At 35.1% G+C, this 26,368-nt stretch overlaps 2 protein-coding genes across 2 annotated transcripts in view; one reads left to right on the top strand and one right to left on the bottom strand.

The window, feature by feature from the left end:
* Positions 1–26,368, bottom strand: part of LOC140139194 (uncharacterized) — an 893,593-nt gene that overhangs the window by 139,549 nt on the left and 727,676 nt on the right. The gene's annotated exons all lie outside the window — the stretch shown is intronic.
* On the top strand, positions 18,385–25,024 carry LOC140138760 (lysozyme 3-like). Its single transcript, XM_072160526.1, has 3 exons — positions 18,385–18,584; positions 19,571–19,723; positions 23,200–25,024. Exons 1-3 carry the CDS (start codon positions 18,473–18,475, stop codon positions 23,397–23,399), a joined length of 465 nt encoding a protein of 154 aa, XP_072016627.1. The 5' UTR covers positions 18,385–18,472; the 3' UTR covers positions 23,400–25,024.

Here is a 26,368-nt window from a genome sequence, read left to right as displayed (position 1 = left end):
CAGCCATTGGCCTTTGTTAATTTCATATCGAAACGCCCCCGGCTCGACCAGATTTCTTTTTTCTGGTTTAAAATCTAATGAGGGCGTATACTAATCACTTCGGTTTTTACAGGGAGAAGCGGTCAAGATTGACTAAATGTTGACGTCGTCATTGGTTTATTTACCACGTAAACACAAAACTATTCCAACAGTGTACTTATTAATATGTTACTAGTCTAAATCCATTGAGGTGAGATAGTACACCCAACTGTAAAGTACAGGGTGTCTCAATAAAAATAGACCCTGTGGATTTGAGGACATACCATAAAATACCAGCAGTAAAATTAAAATGTTCTTAACTTGAGATTCAAAAACCATGAAGTGTCTGCTATAACATGGTGGAAACATTATTAAAATCCGTTCACGCGTCACTGAGATAATTGAGAAACTGCAAATAGACCCTTTTTTTGACCTTTCCAATGGGCAATACACATTAACAATAATGTGCTGATTTGTAGTTTAGAAAGAAAGAAATACACAATGTAAACTCCAGGTATTGCTGGGTAGATGATAGCTTGTCTGATCAGAAACTATGCTTCTGGGGTTATTGATATTATTTCTCAAATTATGTTTATTTCACCATCAATACTATCACCTGGACCATTTCATCGTGTATATGTAGTATCATTATTGTAATTATATTGTATAGGCTATTTAGTAAAAAACTCACATAACAGCCAACCGCTGTGTTGCATAACATTTACATTAAAAATAGCTTTATGAAAGAATCTTACATTAAATATAAACTCGCGAACTTTAAAAAAATGAACATTGCTATGAACACAATAAAAATTACTAAGTTGATTTTAGGAGATTTGTGAAAAAGGTTCAAATCTGTTGCTCCTACATCTAAAAAAAACCAAATTTTGGTGGTCTTCTGAGGGTCATGTGGGACTGATGCGATACTCACTTGGTGAGAACGATGATAAAAACCTTAGAGACGTGCTTGCTTTCTGCACAACTAATTTCTTGCAAATGTTTTGTCTCCTCTCAGACAAAGTCCGAATTTGGAGGGTACCTTTTAATTGTTTTGATTTCTTATATATACTTCCTATTTATTGATGAGGAAAAAGTGAGAATTCTTTAATAACTTTGGACACATTTTTCATTTGTTATGTGTTTTATTATTTGACGAGGAATCAGGTGAGGATGTTTTTCATCAATTCGCAAATGTTTCATTTGTTATGTTTCCTAAAACTGAGGATACAAACCAAAGACACGAGTAAATCACATGAAGAAGCAGATAAAATACCTCGCATGAATTTAAATTTAATATTGAATATAACATAATAATAAAACCTCGCGAGTAAACTCTGCTCATTTTTTTTTCTCTCACCGAAAGAGAGCCCTTTACTTTTAATGTCTCAGCCATTGGCCTTTGTTAATTTCATATCGAAACGCCCCCGGCTCGACCAGATTTCTATTTTCTGGTTTAAAATCTAATGAGGGCGTATACTAATCACTTCGGTTTTTACAGGGGGAAGCGGCCAAGGTTGACTAAATGTTGACGTCGTCATTGGTTTATTTACCACGTAAACACAAAACTATTCCAAAAGTGTACTTATTTATATGTTACTAGTTTAAATCCGTTGGGATGTGATAGTACACCCCACTGTAAAGTATGTTTTCAGTCTTTTTTGCGTGTTGCTACGATATGATAGACTTATAAATTGGCAGGTATGTAACATTGGTTAGCTTTTTTTTTAAATAAAGTTGTTTATTTCCATGTGTAAATGTATACATTGCACTGAGAAACGTATTTTGCAAACTTTGTTTCCTGTAACGGGACCAATAGAGCCAACCACGCACCTCGGTTGGGTAAAAAATAGTAGTATTTCCTTCATATTGTCTGTTTTGTCCGTGACACATGTAGCATCCAGTGATACACCAGTATTGTGTTGTATATTGTTTAAATTAATGTATATTATATATTTATTAAAACACCACAAAACAGCCAAACGCTGAATTGTATGACATTTACATAAAAAAATAGCTTTATGAAAGAAACATAAATTATATTTAAAACAGTCAAACTTTAAAAACATGACAATTGGTATGAACACGCATGAGGACACGTTACTTTTTAACATTTTGGAGTATTTTTCAAGGATGAACAAAATAGTTTGACTACTACAAAAAGAAGATGTTCAATTCTTTCTGAGTTACCTTAACAAAATGTGCATAATGTGTTCCTAAAATCCTTTGGTTATTTCTATTTTGGAACCATCTATACTTTAAATCACCAGAAAAACAGGAAATTTTAAAGATAGAAATTTGTCCACTCCTCATTTTCTATTATATCGCAGTCTAGTTACCACTTACAGCAGTCAAGTTAGCTCAATCGTTAATAGTCCGGCTGCAAACTATTGTTTTATTTGGTTAGATGGTTTTGCCAGTTAAAGTGTTTTTCTTTGCTTATTATTAATCTATAGGTGGTACAAAATGAGATTATGAGGGATGTAGAATTGTCACCCCTGGGCAATTCAAGATTTCCAAGGTCAAAGTTTATACAGGGTCAAAATTCAAAATTACACAATTTTTTAAAAACCCATACCAAAATGTTCCTCTGATGCTAAGGATTAAAAAAAAGTATAGTTTGACCTACCTCCGACTTATCGTTTCGGAGTTATAAGCCAAAAGGTCAAAGGTTAACTTTAAAGAAGCACAGGGGCTGAAGAAGATACAATGCTCCAATTTTGATGAAAATGGTCTCAAATTGTTAGCACTGTTATCTCAATCGAATAAAGAATAGTTATAACCAACTGTAATGACTCGTTACCTAGGTAAGTATTCAAAAGAAGTACCAGTAGGTCAACATCAGTAGGACTCAATTGACAATTACCTATTTTGATGTGTACCAAGGCAATAAGTCATTCTAGGTAGTTCAAACTATTCATTATTCGAGTTGTGGTACAGAAAGACCAATTTGAGACCATTTTCATCAAAATTGGAGCATTTTCCAATTTCAACCCCTGTGGAGTTCTCTATTTAACCTTTGACCTTTTTGCTCGTAACTCCACAACGATAAGTCGTAAATATGTGAAACTATATATTTTCTGAATCCTTATGACGAGAGGAATAATTTTACATATGTTTGGACAAAATTGGACAAGTTTTTAATTTTGACCCCTGTATAAACTTTGACCTTGGATATCTGGAATTGCCCAGGGGTGACAATTTTACTTCCCTCGGAATCTCATTTTGTACCACCCATAGAACAATAATCCAGAAACAAAAACACTTTAACTGGCAAAACCAACCTACCTTGGTCTGCCACCGGACTATAAGGGGGTACTACATCCCTAGCCAATTTTTTGCTTATTTTTGTGTTTTTCTCAAAAATTATAGCGCATTGGTGACAAGTAAGATATGTATATTATAGGGCAAGGACTACAACTACTGCACTGAAAATTCAGCAACTCAAGGCAAGTAGTTATTGATTTATTGATCAAATATTGGTTTTCCTCATTTTTGACTGTAACTCCACAACTGTTGTCTGTGCTGAAATAAAATTTCCAGTGTAGCAGTTGCAGTCCTTGCCCCTATAATATACATATCTTACTTGTCACCAATGCTCTATAATTTTTGAGAAAAATGCAAAAATAGGCGCAAAATTGGGCAGGGGTGTAGTACCCCCTTAAGGCGTTCGACCATGGTGCGAGAGGTTGCGGGTTCGAACCCTGGCGGTGCCTAGTACGCTCTCGTGGGAAGAAATTGAGTTAGCTTGAAATTCCCCTGGACAATGAACTTACTGCTAATTTGTCTCGTTGTAACCAGTACGAAACTCGGGGAGCTGATCCTGGTTGCGAAGGTTATTTGTGGAATGTCTAGGGTGTGCGCTCTTGAAGCAGCAAAGTCCTGAATTGTTATTTAATGGTTTATGGAATGATGTGGGGCCGCAGTGGTCAGCGACAACCTGTAAAGTGTGCTGAGGCTTGTGGATCAAGGTCTAGGAGTTCTGCCTGTGCGTAGCGCCCTATAAAATCACTGCGCATTTTTTTTAACAGAATGCTAAAATTTGACTGAATTGCTCTTATAATACCATTGTATTTAAGGAAATTTGGTTTCACCTTATTATACATTTCTTCGAAATCATCTTTTGACATAAAAGCCCCATTTTCTCTCAGTAAATCAATGATAAAAAGAGCACATTTCCTTCAAATGAACATAATGAATTGATTTACCCCCAAATTTGATTTTATCATACCACCACATGTATTGATTTGCAATACGATTAAAATCTATGTCACCATAATTAAAAATATTTATGATTCAGGATCAAGAAAAAAATACGCCATACCAGAGCGTATTGTCTACCATATTTTTCATTGCATTAAATCGAAATAAAATGTACAGCAAATATCGTCAGCAAACATAAACCGAACGATTTTATCCATTTTAGTCACCTTGAATAACCCTCCGAATCCAATATATTTTTAGTGCATATATGAGATTGATATGGAATTTTAACTCCTCCATTCTCATTAATCTTGTACAAACCGAGTTCTTTTTATTTAGACCGGTTTGTGGAATCCACGGGATAGTCTGACAAGTGTTTCCAAGGGTTCAGAGAATAAAACCTTTATATATAACCAGTGGCGTAGATTTCTTGTTGACATTGAGGGATGGGGTTTGAAAAAATGTCTTGAAGTAAAGTGAATTCGGCGCCTTTTGGCGAGATAATAAGTTTATGGTCCAAATGCGCGCGCGAAAAATGTTGCCATATTGAAGCTATTAAACTGATAACATATGGTGCCGAAACGAAATAAATTCGCGCAAATTTGATCAGAAACACACTTACAGGTGTCTACATTGGGGTGATGATTGTATGGATAATTCCCTAGCAAAATATTGGGGGATTTACCCCCCATTCCCCAGGGATCTGCGTTTGCTGAGTTTGTCAGTTAATTGAGTTATTATCAACGCAGTACTTAACATGTATTAAGGATTTTTGGTTCATGATGCTTGTATTTTGTACATGTTGTATGAATTTGTATAGGGCTAACGATTTGGATAGTTGATTTGTTTTATTCAGCTATCCTTTTTGTTAACTCTGTTTCATGCATATGTATTCTTGCTTGTAATTTGTATTTGTATTTTTGCGCCTTGGATTAGATTTAATTTTCTAGATAAATGGCGCATTATAAATGCTTATTTATTATTATTATTATTATTTATTATTATTATTACTCTAGTAGTGCTATATCTTTGATGCTGGTAGGTCAAGGGTTACGGTTGTAAAAACTTAAGTCAGAGTCAATCTCGTTAGGTTTGTAAGTACGATGCAGTGGTGGACAGTGGAATGATGAACGAGAAGGTGGTTTTAGCTCTGAATATTTACCCAGAGATGAGGCTATGGTGTCGTCCGGAAAGAAGTCTCGCTATGGTTCGCGTCTCAACCGTACCCCCCAACTAATTAAGATTTCATCAGCCCTGGGCACTCGTCCACCTAATAATTCTGGCGACGGTCTGTTTCTCACCAAAGGTTAGCAACTATTTTAAACTATTGCAATTTGGTAGTTCACAGCATTTTGCGAATGGTAGTGAGCTTTGGCAAAAATTACATTGAGTGTAGAAGAGTTCAAATATCACAGATATATTTTTGTAGCCCCGGTTCTTAAATTATGCTGTAAAGAGGGCTGAAACAACGTAAAACGTACATAACTCATTAAATAACAAAAATAAATCAAGCAATTTAAAGTATACGATGTGTAGAATAAACTTTTGCAAAACATAAAAGTGCTATTTGTCAATAATATATTGATTTAGATAATAAAATCGATTTTTTTTTTGCTTCGTCCAACAATACCTAGTCTACCTTTCATGCTTAAAACGTGTTGATGGTCATGGCTACAACGTGACGTGACATGACTCTAATTTCAACTCTTGCGTATATTTGTCTAGAACTTAATAATTGAGGTATATACATTAATGTCACACGATATCTTGATAATTGGATTTTACATGATTGATATAATCTACCTGCATTGTATCGGATACGTGATGATATTAATCGTACCCATTGTGTAATCTTCAGTTCTTTGATGTGGTTCGTGTTTTGACCTTTTCAATCCGGCATTCTGACAATAACACAAAATTCAATAATAATATGGCTACATAAATATGTACATATTTACTTGACATTAAGTAACAATTATGTTTTACGATGACTGATGATATTGCGTGCAGAAAATATTAAATCTAAACAATTTCCAAAATATATGATGCCAATTATAGGTTAAAGGTAATTTGCTATAGATGGAATGAAAATGTGGTGAAGGAAGTAGCTGGAAATATATTCTCATCTCATCTTAACCGACAAAGAATGGTCGATGCGGTTAAATAATTCATACTCTAACCATTTCTTATTCCTTTCCAAAAACGAGGAAATACTATTGATAGAACTATCTGGAAGAATTTCTGTCCATTTTAAACCGAAATAATGAGGTAAAATGAAATAATCCACCGCTAAATATCTTGCCCCGTTGTCAGATAAACACAACGAAATTGGCGGATTCCAATTAAAGGAGGATTTCGTGATGCTAGCATTCTCTTTTTATGACATTTTTCAGTAGATATCCTCGAAAACAGCTTATTCCCCAAATTTGAGTTGAATCCGATTTTGCGTTTGCGAGTTTTGCATGATTATGTGTATTACACTGCTCCATAGGCCACTGTTGCAATTTCGCTCTGGTATATTGACGATATTTTTGCTAAATGAATTAATCTGCAAGAAATTTTTGGTACATAAACATTATGTAGCCAGAGGTCTCCAGTGGTAAAAAAAGTCTCATGATGAGGCTGTGGATCACGAAATGTCCTTTTAAATGTATAGGCCTAATTTATTAACTAAATAATTAATTGACATGTAACACACATTGTGTATTGTGCTATGTCTATCCCAACGTCGAGTATTCGTATCTGAATGTTAAATTTGTTTAATTTTGACTGCTTCATCTACGAAAATAGACATTTGCAAGCCTATTAGTATACTGCGCCAAGAAAGTATCATTACACTTGGAAAAATAATCACAATTTCAAAACTGAACCATATTGGGGTAAATTTGTTTTTGTAATAGATGCACTATCTAATCCTGCACACTATGATACCACATTGAATCCAATGTGACCTCAAAAAGTAAAGTTACAAGAATTGAACAGACGAAGGTGCAGTTTTAAAAGTGAAAAGTTGGCCTATACAAGGCGCAAAAAGATTCCAACAAGCGCAACAAAGACTACACATTTCCTCAATGAAGCCTTATTTAAAGCAGTGTTTATTTCAGTTTTTACTTCTCTGTTCTTTTCATAACTTGCATTTTATGTGTCAGCTCTTATGTTTCAGTTTTCTTTTGTTCCTTTTGTTTTAAATTAAAGGCACACACAAATTAGCCATTCACCACTCTCAAACCAGATGTCTAGTCCGTGGAGTTTTGAATAGGCCATTGTGTCACTTTTAAAACTGGACCTTCGTCTAATCAAATGCTTGTAACTTTGCTTTTTGAAGTCACATTGGGTTCAATGGGGTGTCAAAATGTGCCGGATTAGATAGTGCGTCTTTAAAAAATAAACAAATTTACCCCAAAAGGGTTCAGTTTTTAAATTGTGATTATTTTTCCAAGTGTAAGGATACTTTCTTGGAGTAATATAGAAGGGGAAATAAAGACGTGCTGGATGTGAAAGAGCAATGCAATTTAGAGACGTAGCGTTACGCACAGGGCATTTCTATTAAGGCAGTTCTGTTTGGGTTTACTTTCTCTGTATGTAACAAAAAACAAATTTCCAAACAGTGAAATGTACCAAGCGTTACTGGAACGAGTATCGAGTGCGGTACTTCAGCCTGGTGCCGGCGATTCTGGTAATTTCTGGTCACTCTTGATCACTTCGATTTTAACAAAATTTCAACACTGATTTTGCAAATCCTCACTTATTTATCACTTAAATAATATAATACATAAGAATATCTTAATGAGGGCGCTCCAGTGATGAAAAAATTCTGGTCACTCTTGATCCGAAGACTGACAATAAAAATTACTTAATATGTTGGGAGTGCATGCTAGATGTAGACTTCAACATAAAATAGATACTGCACGATTTAGGCGAAAAATCGGCCGTTTTTTTTTTCTGCACATCATCCTCATTTATCCCAAAATAATAAAAATCTAAAAAAGACTAGAATGATGGTGGATGGTGCCAATTTGCAAATTGAACAGTCGTGGTAGTGGCAGCCATTTTATAAGTGAGATTGAACATAGTTACGACATTTTAATTGCATAAAAAACTCAGCTTTAAAAATAACTCAACTATAAAAAAAAATGGGGGATCGGGCTGAAGTTGTTTAAAGCCCCTTCGAGTCTTAAAAGATCAACGAATTCTAAGATGGTAGAATTCTGGCTCAGCGTAATTTCGTGCTTTGCATATTGTGTAGCGCCGCGCACTGCATACATGTAAAAATAAGTGTCACTCAAATCCTCACCTTTTCATCACTAAAATACAAGGCAACATAAGAATTCAATGTTAACAACATTTCAAGAATGATTTTTTTCAAATCCTCACTTTTTCATCACTTAAACAATATAATACATAAGAATTCGATTCAAAATCAAAGAAAACATAAGAATTCGATTTGCACAAAATTTCAACAATGATTTTTCAAATCCTCACTTTTTCATCACTTAAACAATATAATACATAAGAATTCGATTCAAAATAATAGAAAACATACATAAGAATTCGATTTTACAAAATTTCAGAAATGATTTTTCAAATCCTCACTTTTTCATCATTTAGATTTAAACAGCATTTCAACAATGATTGTGCAAATCCTCACTTTTTCATCACTTGAATAATAAAAAACATAAGAATTCGATTTTGACAAAATTTCAACCATATTTTTTTTCAAATCCTCACTTTTTCATCACTTGAATAATAGAAAACATTCGAATTCGATTTTGACAAAATTTCAACAATGATTTTGCAAGTCCTCACTTTGACATCACTTAAACAATATAATACATAAGAATATCTTAATGAGTGTGCCCCAGTGATGAAAAAGTGAGGAAGTAAAAAAAATAATAGAAAACATAAGAATTCGATTTTAACAAAATTTCAACCATACTTTTTTTCAAATCCTCACTTTTCATCACTTGAATAATAGAAAACATAATAATTCGATTTTGACAAAAATTCAACAGTGATTTTGCAATTCCTCACTTTTTCATCACTTAAACAATATAATACATAAGAATATCTTAATGAGGGCGCCCCAGTGATGAAAAAGTGAGGAAATCAAAGTGAAAAAAATAATAGAAAGCATAAGAATTCGATTTTGACAAAATTTCAACAATGATTTTGCAAGTCCTCACTTTTTCATCATTTAAGGGTTGACGAGGTATCGTTGGTCGAAGCAATCTAAAAATCAATTTTTATTATCTAGATTATCTATTATCTAAAATTAACACCTTGATGTTTTGCAAAGTTCAGTCTACAAATCGTATACTTTGCAAACTTGCCTAATGTATTGTTGTTAATGAGTTATGTGCGTTTTACAAAAGTGTTGTTGTTTCAGCCCTCTTCACAACGTAACTCAAGAACCGCAGCACCTATAAAAGTATATATGTGATATTTTAATTCTCCTACACGCTCGCTATGAATTGAGCAATGCAGTTTTTGCCAAAGCTCACAACCATTCGTAAGATACTGTGAACTACCAAATTACAACAGTTTAAAATAATTAATAACCTTAAACAATATAATACATAAGAATATCTTAATGAGGGCGTCACAGTGATGAAAAAAGTGAGGAAGTGAAAAAAATAATAGAAAGCATAAGAATTCGATTTTCACCAAATTTTAACCATACATTTTTCTAATCCTCACTTTTTCATCACTTAAACAATATAATACACCAGAATTCGATTTAAAATCATAGAAAACATAACAATTCGATTTGCACAAAATTTCAACAATGATTTTTCTAATCCTCACTTTTTCATCACTTATACAATATAATACATAAGAATTCGATTTAAAATATTAGAAAACATAACAATTCAATTCAAAACAATAGAAAATATAAAAATCCGATTTAAAATAAAAGCGCACATAAGAATTCGATTTTGTAAAATTTCAAAAATGATTTTTCAAATCCTTACATTTTCATCATTTCGATTTTAACTAAATTTCAACACTGATTTTGCAAATCCTCACTTTTTCATCACTTAAATAATACATTTGATTAGACGAAGGTCCAGTTTTAAAAGTGACACACTGGCCTACATAAGAATAGCTTAATGAGGGCGCTCCAGTGATGAAAAAGTGAGGAAGTGAAAAAAAACAGAGAAAACATAAGAATTCGACTTTAACTAAATTTCAACTATATTTTTTTGAAATCCTCACTTTTTCATCACTTAAATAATAGAAAACATAAGAATTCGATGTTGACAAAATTTCAACAATGATTTTGGAAATCCTCACTTTTTCATCACTTAAGAATATCTTTGGAATCCTCACTTTTTATTTTTTCATCATTTCGATTTTAACAAAATTTCAACAATGATTTTGCAAACCATCACTTTTTCATCATTTACATAATAAAATACATAAGAATGTCTTAAATGTATGCCTCATTTGTCTTAAGGGCTGGGGTATGAACGTTTGGACAGTATTTATTTTGGGACATTAGAGCACATCAGACATATCGAATTGCATTCTGAATACGAAGAATGTCATTCTGATATCAAATAATTTTGATTTTTGAAATTTGCAATTTAATACACATTTTATGGCAAATCATTAAAAATCGATATTTTTGATATTTAACAGTACTTGAAGTAAACTTTATAAATCTGATGATTTATACTTAAAGTGTATGTAGGTGGGATGAAAAGCCGACGATCAATTGAAAATGTTGACCTTCCGTATTGAAGATATGGATTTTTTTCCCAAAACACCAAAAAAAAAGGTCTTTTGGGAAAAAATCCATATCTTCAATATGAAAGGTCAAAATTTTCAATTGACCGTCGGCTTTTCCTCCCTGCTACATACACTTTAAGAATATATCATTAGATTTATATAATTTACTTCGAGGACTGTTATATATCAAAATTTGAAAAATATCAAATTTTATAATTTGTCATAAAATTTGTATTATATTGTGATTTTTAAAACTGAAAATTATTTGATATCAGAAAGACATTCTTCGTATTCAGAATGCAATTCGATAGGTCTGAGGTGCTCTCATGTCCCACAAAAAATACTGTCGAAACGCAATAAACGCTCATTTTGGATCCCTTAATACCCAATAAATTGTTGCCATGGTGATCGTTTGAAGCTGTTTGAATGGAAAAAATGCTTATTCAAAAGCTGCACCGAAACCCATTAAGAATGCTTTTGTTTTTTGTTGATAGAGTACCTGGTCGTCACTGGTCACCGCGGGTCATCATTGACTAGTCATCATCAGTGGCGTAACTAGACATGACCTTCCGGGAAGGGGGGTAGAACAAGATTAAACATTTCCCAATTTCTGATCAAAAGTTATACAGCTCAACTTACCGTACTTTGCCTAACCAGACAGTCCATGCCAAAATTGTTACTACACCTTTACATTTCATCGAATCTCTTTTTGATGTCTGTCATTTTGAACATCATACTTGAAAGATGTATGCTATGTAGAAACTTTATTTTGCAATTTTATAATTTGCATATTATTAGCATATTTGCAAGAAAAAACATGAAAATCAATAAATACCTATATTTTTCACAATTTCAATATTTTATTAGAAATTAAGCATGTAGGCCGTTTGTTATGACTTGATGAATGAAACTGTTAGACAGATTTTGATATTTTTGCTTATTTTTCCTTTTTTGCCCCAAAATGTGTAAAAATCACAATTTTTGGATGACCTATATTTTCTTTGAATATTTATCAAATTTCTTAATTTAGGTATAATACAGTGCAGAAAAAGATGTCAAAAAATCTGTTAAAACAGATTTCCAATAAATTGTTCCATTTTCATTTTTGGGTTAAATACTCAATTTTCATGCGCGGGATATTTGAAACATAAAATGAAAACATGTCCATTGCACTTTTTCCTCGAGATGTACTATAACAGTACGACAGCAACTTAGCTCACTTCCGGTAATTTTTACCGGCGTGACCTTTGCTGTTACGTAACGTAATGTTGAAAATCAGGTGGCAAATACAGTTTTTCAGAAAACATAAAAAAAATGGAATACACGAGTGGTTTCTCCCTTCATTTCCATATTGAGCCCATAGATAAGATATGAAACATGAGTATAAGGCAAACAGTAACGTGTAAAAGTCCAATTATTGTGGAGAAAATGAATGTTTATTGTGCGCGAAGTAGCCTAAAATTTGTAAAAAAATGCATGTCACGATCACCAAAATGGTTATATCTGCAACTATGAGCCAACGCCGGTCGTATGCTTTTCTGTAATGATAGATATTAGCTAACTTGAGCTTGTATTAAATTTTCAGCGAAAATGATTGGTGGAACAATCGAGTCGTAGGTTGGAAAGTTGCTTTCAAAACGGCTTCCCCTCGCAATCGTGCGTGACCATAAGTGACCAGTGTCAGCAGGAAAATTAACAGCCGGCCTTGTCCATATAATCGATTAATAATTGTCAGGATCGTCCAGTTGACTACAGTGATATTTATTTATTCATACAAAATACTGCCCTGTCATACAAAATATCGAAGTCAATATAAAACGTAATTTCAAGCCATTTGACTGAACTTACAAACAGTTTATAAAAGATTATTGTTGAACGAGACACTGAATTAGAAATAACATTGCAAAAGGTACGAGAATAAGTTAGCAGGTTGTGATGGTCTAGTGGCTAAGTCCGTGCCTGAAGTGCGTGAGGTTGGAAGTTCGAACCCTACCGTAGCGGTTTTTTTTTTTTGAAAATATTTATGATATTAGTAAATAACTTTCAGGAAGGGTTTCTGATCATTTGAAGCAGAAATAATGAGGTAAAATGAAAGAAATCATTTTTTTTTCATCTTGACCGCTTGTGGTGTTCTATTGAAGATAATTAAAGTTACTCTAGACAACGAAACGCTGATTCCAATTATGTGTATGTCTGGGTATGGTGTAAGAACGGTGTAAAAATTACAAATAATATTATACCAAAATATCAGGTTTGAAATTCGTAAATTATGGCTGACGCTATCTTATTTTTTAATATGTAGGCCTACGCATAAAGAAAAACATTGCAAACGTGTTGCATAGAAATATTTTTAATTGATCATAATACTGACGGGCCTACACCATAGGCCTAACAGAACAAGAGAGAAAAAAATCGAAATACTGTAGGATTCGAACCTTCAACCTCTCGCACTTCAAACCACGGCGTCAACCACTAGACCATCACAACCTGCTGTAACATACTTGTATCTTTTGCAATCTTATTTCTCATTCAGGGACTCGATCAACAATAATATTTTTAAAACTGCTTTTAAGTTCAGTCAAATGAGGTGATATTACTTTTTATATTGACTTCAATATTTTGTAAGTCAATGCAGTATTTTACTTGAATAAAGAAATATCACTGGAGTCAACTGGACGATTCTGACGATTATTATTCGATATAATGACAAGGCCGGCTGCTATTTTGCTAGTGACACTTGTCACGAACGGGACACGCACGATTGAGACACGGGCCGTTTTGAGAGTAACTTTCCAACCTACGACTCGATTGTTCCACCAATCATTTTCGCTGAAAATTTAATACAAGCTCAAGTTAGTTAATATCTATCATTACAGAAAAGCATAAGACCGGCGTTTGCTCATAGTTGTAGATATAACCATTTTGGTGATCGTGACATGCAATTTTTCTCATTTTCCCGGCCACTTTGGACATGTTCAAACTTCTTTATTTTCAATATTATTCAACTTTTACTCGTTTTTTGTTCTTTGCACAAATGTTTGGTATCTTATCCGTGATCATGGTACACAATTTAAGCAAAAATCGACCCGTGTCTCCCATTTCTGGAGCTATTTCGCTAAAACATGTTTGCCGGCCAAATTTTCAACATTTAGTTACGTAACCCGTGTTCACCAACCCGTAAAAATTTTCTATCGAACAAAAGAGGTCACGAAGTTGCCGTCGTACTGTAATATCAAGGTTACGGATATATTATAATCCCTTCTTATCTTCACTGATCCATCAGATACCTATTGTTATGAATGATCAATGAAAAGGTTCAGAACTGGGCTACTAATGGTCTTGTCAAGTATCTATAGTTATTGTCATGACTGTGTCAACTCAAAAATCATGCAAGGTCGAATGTAGGAAAAGTATGATCAGTTGAGCTGTAGTGCATGTATTTATGTTCGAGCGGCTTGCCGCGAAGCGTTAATCGGGTAGGGTCCAGGGGCCCGCCTTAGGGCTCCTGGTAGGGTCCAGGGGCAAAGCCCAGGCGGGGATCCAGGGGGCGGAACCCCACGGAAGCTCCCAGTGGCGTAGCGTGGGTCATCACATTTTGGGGGGGGGGGGGCAACGACCATGATTGGGGGCACCGGGTCTGATGGGGGTGGGGCACCAGCCATTTTTTGGCAATTTTCCTATGGGATTTTTAAATTTTGAGATCGATTGGGGGCACGTGCCCCCCCCCCCCCGTGCCCCTATGGCGCTCCGCCACTGGAAGCTCTTGGTTTATGGCATATTAGAAGCTAAAAAATCAGTGTTTCAGAGTACAAATTTCACAATGAAAGTAATATAGATTTGTTTGAAGCTGCACTAAATTTGTACAACAGTTATACTTGATTTTAGATTTCATTCTCATTCTCTTTATATATATTAACATCCTAAATAAATAATGTGCAAAAATTAAAACTAAAATTGGTGAACACTATTAGGCCTATGTAGTCTTTAGATAAAAATGAAAGAAAAATAAAGATTCCTTCCTCTTTCCTCTTCTTTCCTTTTTCCATTTTCCTGGTTTTTTCTTCTTCTTCTCCCTTCCCCTTTCTCTTCCTCCCTCTTTCTTTCCCTTTTATTTTCTCTTCTCCCTTTTTCTTCCCTCTTTTTCTCTCCTTCTCTCTTTCCCCCTTTACTATTTTTGCTCTTCTTCCAAGTTTTCCCCACTGGTTACGCAACTGGTCATCATGGTCATGTAGAGAACGTAATGGTACACTGACAGTAGCTTTTTAGTGCAACTTTTAAAAATGCATCTTTTTCATTCAAGGAATTACCATGGCTACAAATGTTGAGCTGTCGAGAATTTTTGCTCTTTTTTACTCTTTCAGTTTATTTCAATTATTTTGATGCATAAATTTTGAGTTTTGTCTCGTAATAAAGGGGGTAATTACTTTTTGGTAGATATTTAGTTTATTCCTGTGTAGCCTATAGGCCATGATACGTGCATCATAATAGGTTTTCCCCGGCTTGAGCAATTTCTTTGAATCCATCAGGAAGCGTAACATGACCGCACAAACAACCCTAAATGACAAACAATTTTCTAGTTTGTGTATAGGCATTGAGATGTTAACGTAAATATCAACCACACGATGAACATCATACAATTAAAAACAAGTTTGGTATAATCTTGTATCCTTGTTATTTTCCCAAACCGCACTATATTCATTCAAGATCTGCAAGTTAAGTAAATCACGCAGTAAAATGGATTTGAGAAAGCATTTGATCGATGATAATACTAAACTTGAACTGGCAGTTATATTTCATAATTTTTAGTATATTATTAGTTTGTCTTTCAGCACCTAATCGCAACCCCCTATCATCAGGTAACTGAGCCCGAGGCCCAAACCCCTTTCGAAACTTAACGAATCAAGGGCCTTTTGGCCTGATTGCTAAGTTTCAATCCAAAAACTGACCATTAGTATAACAAAAGTTTTACTACTTTTATGGACTTTAAAATTATATATGTTTAACATTCGAGCAAATATCAATTTCTGGAAAAGTTGCTTAGAAATGTCTCTCAAAGTACGGAAATGACTCATAGTCAGATAGATCCAGTACTTTTCCATGACTTTTCTTAGCTTCGAAGGATGTCGCTCTGATTTAGTCCTTCCAGAAAGACTCAACAGTTAGCACAGCACCACAAATCACGCCGTCAAGCGGCGAGGATAGTCCGTGTAGTAGGACTACTCTGATTGGACTAACCATGACTGAGAACATAACCTTATTTTTTTACATCATCACGTCAAGTTTGTTTGTCAAAAACAGGCAACACTTTTTTTTGGAAAATATTGAAACGAAACAGTACTGTTTTGTCCAATCAAATTACCTAACTCAATACGAACAGGTTGGTATGTTCACAGATATGGTTCGTTATAATATCTGTGTACTCGTAAGGAACTGTACACTAATTATATGACCCGAGGGGATAATAATTGGGAGTGACACATTCAAGGGGCGTCTTTTACATAAAATCATCTTAAAATAATAGCACAACTAAACATTTTCTTAATCCCTGTTATCAGACGATTAATTTAAAATATCTTTCAACAAGATCGAAGCATTTTCAGTTTGTAACCCATGTGTATTACCTTTCGTGACCTCTATAGCCTCCGCCCCCCCCCCCCCCACCCCACCCCCCTAGCAGTGATCTGGAGGACTAACACCTCATGGTAACAAATATTGGTAGACATGGGTGTTGAACTCGGCCATTTTTCAAAACCATGCTCCTAGACTATAGGGTAATCCACGTACGTATGACATGACATTCATACCCAAAATTGCTCTAACTTTACGTGATCAAGGACACAATTTACACAGGTGCACATTTTATAAAAGGGACAGCTTTATTATCTCCACACGTGCAACGTGCTGACCCGTGCGCGGACAACGTACGTGCGCTCATGTGCATTAGAACAAAATGGTATAACAAAATTGTACAAAGTCATTTCAATTATATGCTCTTGGTTTTTGTTATTGCCTTTTATCATCATTCCAATTTGATACACTTGCAATTAAGGGATGGGGTATGAACGTTTGGACAGTATTTATTGTGGGCATTAGAGCACATCAGACATATCGAATTGCATTCTGAATACGAAGAATGTCCTTCTGATATCAAATAATTTTGATTTTTTTTTGTGGCAAATGATTAAAAATTGATATTTTTGATATTTAACAGTACTCGAAGTAAACTTTATAAACCTGATGATTTATATTTAAAGTGTGTGTAGGTGGGATGAAAAGCCGACGATCAATTGAAAATGTTGACCTTTCGTATTGAAGATATGGATTTTTTTCCCAAAACACTAAAAAAGATTAGGTTTTAGTCTTGTGAAATGTGAAAAATATCCAATTTTATTAATGTGTTGTAAAATTTGTATTATATCGTGAATTTCAAAAAATGAAAATTATTTGATATCAGAAAGACATTCTCCGTAACTCGCCGGCGGGATTTGCCGTTCTCAGCAGGGGTCACTCTTTAATCTCTGCAGGGTGTCACTCGCCATTCTAACTAGCTTGTCATCTTACTCCCTCATTTTTAACTCGCCATTTACCTGTCACCAAACCTAAGGATTGTTTTTCACCCAATGGAATTTTGGGGAACTACACAGATAATTGGTGGATGTTACAATCGAAGCGTGGATTGCGCCCGGGGGATTGCGCCATGTTCGACTGCAACTGGCCTAGTTGACCCGATCTCACAGTTTCACTGATAGTGATTATTCTCCAGTGGCAGCGAAATTTCAGCGCTTTGAAACCTCTACAAAATGCGCCATATAAATCCTAGTTTTCCTTTTGATATCCTTCTTCTAATTCTTTATGATCAGGGGAATATTTTGGTCTGCCACTTATGTCTGAGAATAACATTACCATTTTGAATTTGACCTCTGTATACACTAAGGCTTTGATGGCCCATGTTTTAAATTGCCCAATGCATAATGCTGACAGAGGGTCGGTAAACATGATTTTGTAATTGACTAGACTGTCTTCAGAAGCAAAATCCATCTAAAACAAAACTCTTAAAGGAACCCGAAATAAAGTAAAAAGTACCGGTCACCAAACTAGACTATAATAATAACCAAAATCTGCCCAACAAACTGTGAAATTAATCCATTTTTGGCAAAGACCGGGTAATTTTACATGTACGGCTCGTATATAACAAATTGTAAAAAATAAAATATAATATAATATCTGCATGGGTTTTTCCCCGTCGCCGTACTGAACATAGTTTTTTCGTTTGTTTAATCAATTTCGCAAAACAGAACAAAAACGGTTGAACGCCGTGGGTGTTTTGTTTTGTTCCTTGGACTGGAGGGTGTTAATAATAATGTCTCTTGAGCGAATTTTTAATAAAAAACATAACGTCATCTTTGTCATCCGCTTTCATTGTATAAAGGTATGTGTTGCCTTTCGTCGCTCATTCTCTCGAGAGGGCTCACTGTGTGCAACACTACTTTACGAAAAACGCATCTTAAAAAAACCCTCAAAGATGTATTTGATTCAAGGGCTTGTTTTGGGGATACTCCTGTGGTGTGCTCATCTAGGAGAATCTTGCTTTCCTGTACATCCGACATCGCCACCGCCCACTTCTAGTCCAAAAGGTAGGTTCGACGGAGAGATCGGATTCTAGTTATTTCATCTGTTCACTTATTTAATTATCTTAATGCTCTGCGTGCTAGCCATGCGCCTCCATGGAAAAAGTTCAAGTTTTGAAATATTTTCTCAAAATATCAAGAGCTATCTTAAGAACTACTGAATCAATACTAGGCTTGTTTGTACTCATTTTAATGCATTTTTCATGCTGATTCCAAATATGGTCATGAAAATTTACATTTCTGAATTTTTTGAATTTCTAAAAAATTTTGAAACTTGTCGTCTGCAGTCGACACCCGCGTGAAGAGAGTTAATCATTTTTCCTTAATACCTCCAGGCCTTTTTGTACCATAATAGGTACATGAAAAACGATGGAGAAATCCGTTTATAGTTTTGACTGATGGGGTTCTTAGCTATTCTCAAGCGCTTGAGTACATTCCTGTAATCTTATTGGTTCATACCCGTGTGATATGACAGCTATATCACTTTGAACAGCATGTGTGCATCGACGCCATACGCGTATTCGCTATTTGAACCAATCGGAGGCGCATAGCAACAACAGCACTGATCGATTTTAAGCCCCAGATAATTCTTTGTAAAATGTAGGATTTAATTTGATTGAAATTTGGTATATGTATGATATTTGTATTTGTTTAAGAATGAAAGTAAACGTATTGTTTTTAGCCACTGTCGTGCATCGTTTCATATAACACTGGCGACATCATTATTTTATTTAACGATGTCGCTCGTGTTACATGAGACGATATATGCACGACAGCGGCTAAAACAATATATTTATTCTCTTAATAACGTATTTGTCCATGTTAGCAGTATCATAGAGAGTTAAACTCTTTCTGGCCTCTTTTCGAATTCATAAGATTTGAGAATTCGCAAAATATTAAGTCATTTAATATTGGGTCAAACTTCGAATGTTTGCAAAGTCAGACGTTTAGACCATTATACTAATAATGAATTTGTGATCACTTTTCAATAGCTGAAATAACGGCAGAGTGTTTGCAGTGCATATGCAAGGTGGAATCCATCTGCAACCTTGAAATAGGGTGCGATTCAGCGGTTGAACCCGAAAAATGTGGGCCGTATCAACTCACAGAAGCCTATTGGGAAGCTGGTGGAAGCCACGGAGAAGGTAAGAGATATTAATAGCTGAGATATAGGCTAGTACTTTATTTCTAAGTAAAACAACCGTTCCCATCGAATTTGTATCAAGAGTTATTTGATCCATTTTGCAGGAAGGAGCCATGTAAAGCCATATTATAACATTTCTGTAAAAATAGATTAGTATTTATTTTCCATAAAATGTTAGCTTTTACTGTAAGATATGTCCCCTTTTAATTTTGAGCATAACAAGTGAGGTAAAGCAAATTGGAATTTACTACTAGCGCCCATGCATGTTACTCCCGCGGTTGTAATACGGCAAGATCCTCGGGGTGTGTGTGTATGTGTATCCCACACGCCGTGTACGTACTGTGCATACGTGTTCGACTAATATTTCCATCGTAATAATAAAACGCCGGTTCCATCGGTTTATTCAAAACCTCGGATTTTGACAAAACTACAGCTCCTGTTGATGTTGATTTTTGCAGAGTATCTTTATTGACTAAAGTACATTGCAATCGTGTAAATACCCGAATTAAAAAAAAGTGAGGGCGTTCTCCTCAGCAAATGTTATAATATGGCTTTAAGGTTACATACCACTAATAGGCCTGGGCGATACATGGAAATACGACGAGTAACTATTTGTTTACATGGCATCTGAAAAGACTGCATTAAAATCGCTGAAATTGATCAAGTTATATAGCCAAAAAAGTACTTTTTAGGGTTTGATGCTTCAAAATGGTATATTTTCTCTCATTATATGACATTTTTGTTGTAACAGTACGGCTTTGGTTTTTAGAAAATATTCGGCCTTCCATATTGTATTTAACTTTCAACTTTGAGGGCGCACTGCCAATTTAAGGTGTTTACGGTTCAGTGCGTTAAAACAAGAAAAGTCTTGCAGGTCAATGTTAAGTTTTTGATCATTTGGCATCTAAATCATATAGTTTCACCTGATATTAGTGGCATTTAACTGTGAGAGTTCTGAATTATGAGAAATGAGAAAATTCCAACCGAAATTAGCCATTTTCCCATTTAAACCCGTGTAATACATAATTAGTGGTATTTAACCTATACAGGATATCATTATGGTAGCACACTTTCTTTTCTAAAACATGACTTCAGAAATGGGAGGGCGAGCTAGCGCAGCGGTAGTTCCCTCGCTTTGCACCACTGAGGTCCCGGGTTCAAGCCCCGGCGCGGCCCAAGGACTCCATGTGCACTTGGTTTATCCCGATTCCATGCTCGCTCTCGCAGGTTTTCTCCGGGATCTCCGGTTTCCTCCTGCTTTCAAAAAATCGGTGATTAGTTGTTTGGTTATCAAAAACTTCCTTCACCCAATGGAATTTGGGGAGCTGCAAGGATAATTGGTGGATGTTACAATCTAACTGCGGATAGGTCTGCGCCTGAGGTTCGGCTGCAACTGGCCTAGATGATGCGATCTGATTGTGATGATTCACCATGGCAGCAAAATTACAGCGCTTTGAATCCTTTAAGATCTAGCTGGAAAAAGGCGCTATATAAATCCGAAATTTATTTATTATTTTATATAAATGTAGCCTTGAAATTTTCCTGTTGGCTTTTTCGCAACTCTAATAATTTAGTATAAAAATGAATAAAACGAAGTTTCTAATTTGTCTGAAAATACGGTAATATCGGATCAATGAAACCAACTTTAACCATGTTAACTGGGTTTAAATATTGTAAAATCCGGATATTGTAAGGTTCAGATCTAATCTGTTTCAAAGGATTATACATTTCTTTACATTGTATTAGTTACTCGTTTGTATTATTTTTCAATTTATTGGTAATAATGATAGAAACTTCAATTTAAAAGGTTGGTCTGAACCCTGAAATTATGGAAACTTTCGGGCCTCATAACTGCTTAATTGTTGGTGTAAAGTATATAAAAGTACACATATTTAGAATGGCAAAGACTTGATAAGTTCATCTGTGAGGTCCCATTTGGGCCAACATGCTCATTTTTGGCCCAAAATACCAAAAAACGTTTTTTGGCCCACTTTTTTTTTCGTGCAACGTAAAAAAAAAAATTCTTGGGCCAAAATTTTGTTTTTATTAATTTTTAAAAACTAGATAAAAATATCTAGGAGCCGTTTTTTCATTTTTTTGAAACTATTTGAAAATTGGGTGAAAATCGGGCTTTTTTATGATTTTTTTGAAAATTCAGCATTTTTTGACCATTTTTGGTGCAAATTTCTCGAAGTTGGTCGAAATTCAAAAAAAATTAAAAAAACGGCTCCTAAATATTTGTATCTAGTTTTTAAAAATTAATACAAAAAACCGTTTTGGGGGATTTTAGGCCAAAATGAGCATTATGGCCAAAATTGGACCTCACAGATTAACTTATCAAGTCTTTGCCATTCTTAATATGTATACTTTTATATACTTTAGACCAACAATTTAGCAGTTATGAGGCCCGAAAGTTTCCATAATTCCAGGGTTCAGACCAACCATAGTTGAAATTTAGAAAAACATTATATTTGACCTCCTGTTTTGAACCCCAAATGTTATTATTGTTCTTGCGATGCGGGGGTGGAGGGGAAAAGTTGGCCCTCCTGGTTGAAAATACAGTGACAAAATTACTAAACGATGTAAATGTGCACCTTTTTAGGCCACAATTTCCCAATCTTAATTATTTTCCTGAATTTCGTGCGAATTTGTCACGGTAAAGTCATTTTAGTAACGGGTCAGCGGGACGGTTTGGAATTTTTTGGCACCAACTAAAAATGCCATGCCCTCCTGTAAAAATCCCATCGGCAAATAAGGGTACGGGCCCATTCTTGTCAGGCGGTGATGGAAGCGATATCGCCAATTTTGAGGTCGCCATTGGATTAACACATAATCATGAAATCGTCACAAACAATTCTAAATTTGTTATGTGGTGTCAAAGCAAAATTATCTTCCTCTAAAACCGTTGGGGTACGACAATGTACCACACTGCAAGTATGTCAATTTTCCATTTGTAATTGCTAACCGTGTATTTTGAATGGGGCTGTCAGCCCTGTATCTTCGCCAGCCTCGTACGTCACGTGTTGCGCTTCCTACGCCGCCTGATTCTTGTTTGGATTTTCAGAGGAGGGAGGTCTATACTCTCTACTATGTGATAACATAACCTGTTAGTGGTAACGCCGAAGCCGTGTATTTAAGAGAAAATAGGGCATTTTGCATTAAAAATGTAATTAGCTATATGTTTTTAAATAGGGCTTTGACCAATTATGCAAAGTAGGCAAATGCAAAATGCAGATTTTAAAAAATTATGGAATTATTTGTTTCTTGCACAAATGAATGCGGACAAACGCCTTTTTGTTTGATATTTTTAAGGTCATTTGCTAAAGGAAGAAAAAGAAGAAGAAGAAGAAAACCCGACCCGACCCATGGGTTTTTTTTTTCGTCGCCTAAGCGTAACTTTGATGTCAAACATGAAGAGCATTATAATGTTAAATATGAATATTTCTCTCTCTCTCTTTCCCCTGTTGTATTCACAAGACTGGCGTAGCTGTGCACAGGATAAGACATGCGCTGAAGACACAATCAAATGCTACCTGGGTCAACACGACATCTTCGACAGCCCGACTTGCGAAGATTGGGCACGTTTTTACCACGGTGGACCAGACGGAATGAACAGTGCTAGTGCTGATACGTACTGGAACAGGGTGCGAGCACAAGGGTGCTCGGAATTAAATTAAATTGAATTAAAAAATAACGGTATTAGAATGTGGTATCAATATGATCACCATTATCAACGGTACTGTGTACGACATGTGCCACTTTTGCCAAACGTTGTTTTGTTTTTTCCAACGGCGATTTTAATAAAAATTTAAATGTAGCATGTAGTTTTATTAGATATAGTTAAGCAAAAAAAAAAAAGACTTCAGATTTCTTGAGTCAGCGAAAGTGATAAATATTTAATTGTATTTGCAAATTTTTTAATAGAATTCATTGAAAGCCTGTTCATAGCCCAAACATAAATATGTACCATGAAAGTTGGCAACCTTTACGCTAACTTTATAGTGAAACAAAACTTGATTTAATCCGTTGTATTATTGATTTCAAGTTACCATCAATCCCGCGCGAAAAGCTTGGGACAGTTTGTTGATTTTACGCATCCCCACTCCCCTTATTCAATGTTGAAGTACAACATTAATATCATAAATATGACCATATCTCCTAAACGCGTTGTTCGATTTTGATCATTCTTTCAGCTATGAATAGATTAATAAATTTGCCATCTTTGTATATACACGGTTTTATAAACTTGTCAATCTTTTTATTTTTAATATAAAGATATATGCAAATTCACGTTATCAATATTAAGACAGTTTGTTTATTTCACGCATCCCCGCTACCCGTATTCAATGCATCCCCGCTCCCCTTATTCAATGTTGAATGGTGAAAAATAGTGGAAAGTGGTTGAGCTCAATCTGTGCTCCAACATTGTTTCGGGGGCGAGGGGGAGAGGAGCAAACAAATACATAACATGACCTATGAAACCTATCATGTATTTTCAGCGTCATGTTCAATTCACAGGAATTTGATCTTTCAAACATCATCTGTCCCAACGTGTTTCGCACAAGATTGATGGTTACCACAACATAGAGCGTACCTCCAAACAATTTAATTCATGATCTAAGATACGAAGTGACAAACTGGCGTTATTGTATTTTTTTATAAAGAAAGTGCAAGAGTGAGCAACGAGTTTCCAAGCTAAATTATAGGGGTTTGGTAATATTGTATTTCGCCGCTTTTAAGTTCAGTAAATTTGGTTGGGGATCATTCGAGGTTTGCCTTAAACATCATAAATGTTTTTACTAATTCTGCACCGTACCCCCTTGTTTTCGAAGGTATTCTAGATCATCGAACTGCATTGTGCTTGTGTACTCTTAAACCATAAGTGAATCTAACAATATAATGATGATTTACTACATGCTCTAAGTAAGGATTTAAAGTGCACCAGCCTTTTTCGGCTCTAAAACAATTCCCAGCAGACACAACAAATGTTCTTAAAACGTTTATTCAAAACGTTTTAATAACATTTAAATGTTGGGTTGTATAAAGGTTAACGTAAAATTGTAATATTTTTGTCAAACACTTTTTGCAAAATATTCTGTCAACACTTAAATAACATTCTTTGTAGAATGTTTTGCATTAAGGTTTCAAAACTGTTTTTTGAATGTTATTAAAACGTTTTTATACCCTATATATCACCTGAGATTATAAACGTTTTGTGTTTTCTGAACATTAGTGGTTTTCCTTTCATTAATAGAATCAGAATAAAACTGAAAATAAAAGCACTTTGCTATGAGTTCACTTATATTGACAAACCAATAATCATAAGAATTAGGGGTTGTTCCATAATGTGTATTCTCAAAATACCCCCCTCTTTTTTTGCCGTGCCAAAAAACAAACAATTATTAACCCTCCCTGGCACCAAAAAATCATTGCACCCCCCCCGACACATGCTATAGGGAACGGAAATGTAGAACCTTAAATGGTCTTAAATCATTCGATACGAGAGCAGCACGCAGGAAATTTTGCATAATTATAGAATGTTTTCTAACCTTTTTAGGGCGTCATATCTGTCGAAATGGTATCTCCCCCGTCCCCTTTCGACATACCATATTTTTTTGTGGCCATAAACCCCACCACCATACCCATACCTCGGGGGCATAAACAATTATTGCACCATCCCTTATTGTCACTGTACTCAGGCAGCGTAAACAAGTTTTATGTTTCACGAACAACTTCATTGCGGCGGTGTTCAAAGCTCGGGTTCCATATGAAAAGGTCTGACTACAATAACGATATTCGTATAAATGCATCTACGCACAGTTGCCACCTCGATACATCCGAGTACACAGTTATTTCCAGCGCAGTGAGTCTAGTCTCCACGCAGTCTCTGCTATACTACACGGTTGAGTTCATAGCATCATAAGAGCTGTGTGAGATCTAGTGGAAAATAGACAAGTATTTTCTTCATCCAATCAGAATTTATGTTGTATCGAACGAAAGCTAACACTTCCCACTAAAAACACCTTTTTACATTTGGTCAACAGATAACGCAATTCATATCTGTTGAAAACTACGTTTTTTGACCAAAATGTATGTTTTAAAAGCCTCAAGTGTTCCTTACCATATTTTTCCCATTTTTATGCCATTAAATGAAAGAGCACACTTTATTGGCCATATACTACATTTAGCTTCATTATAATGATCAATGGTCAATTCTCTTCAAATTTCAAATCTTGAGCAAAAAGACTTATCCACACAATCGAATTCATGGTCTAAGATACGAAGTGACAAACTGGCGGGATTATGTATTTTATTTTTATAAAGAAAGGGCAAGAGTGAGCAACGAGTTTTAAAGCTAAATTATAAGTGTTTTGCAATGATTGGTTGATGAACAATCACGGGATCATCCGAGATTTGCATTAAACGTCTCAAATGTTTTGACTAATGCTTGTTTTCGAAGATATTTTAGATCATCGAACTGCATTGTGATTGTTCAATCTTAAACCATATGTAAATCTAACAATTATTATGATGATTCACTGCATGCTCCAGGTAAAGATTTGAAGTGCGCCAGCCTTTTTCGGCTCTAAAACGATTCCCAGCAGACACGAAAAATGTTCTTAAAATGTTTATTCAAAACGTTTTA

The sequence above is a fragment of the Amphiura filiformis genome, chromosome 18, assembly GCF_039555335.1.
Source record: "Amphiura filiformis chromosome 18, Afil_fr2py, whole genome shotgun sequence".
Classification (NCBI taxonomy): domain Eukaryota; kingdom Metazoa; phylum Echinodermata; class Ophiuroidea; order Amphilepidida; family Amphiuridae; genus Amphiura; species Amphiura filiformis.
This window is presented reverse-complemented; position numbering and strand designations above follow the sequence as displayed.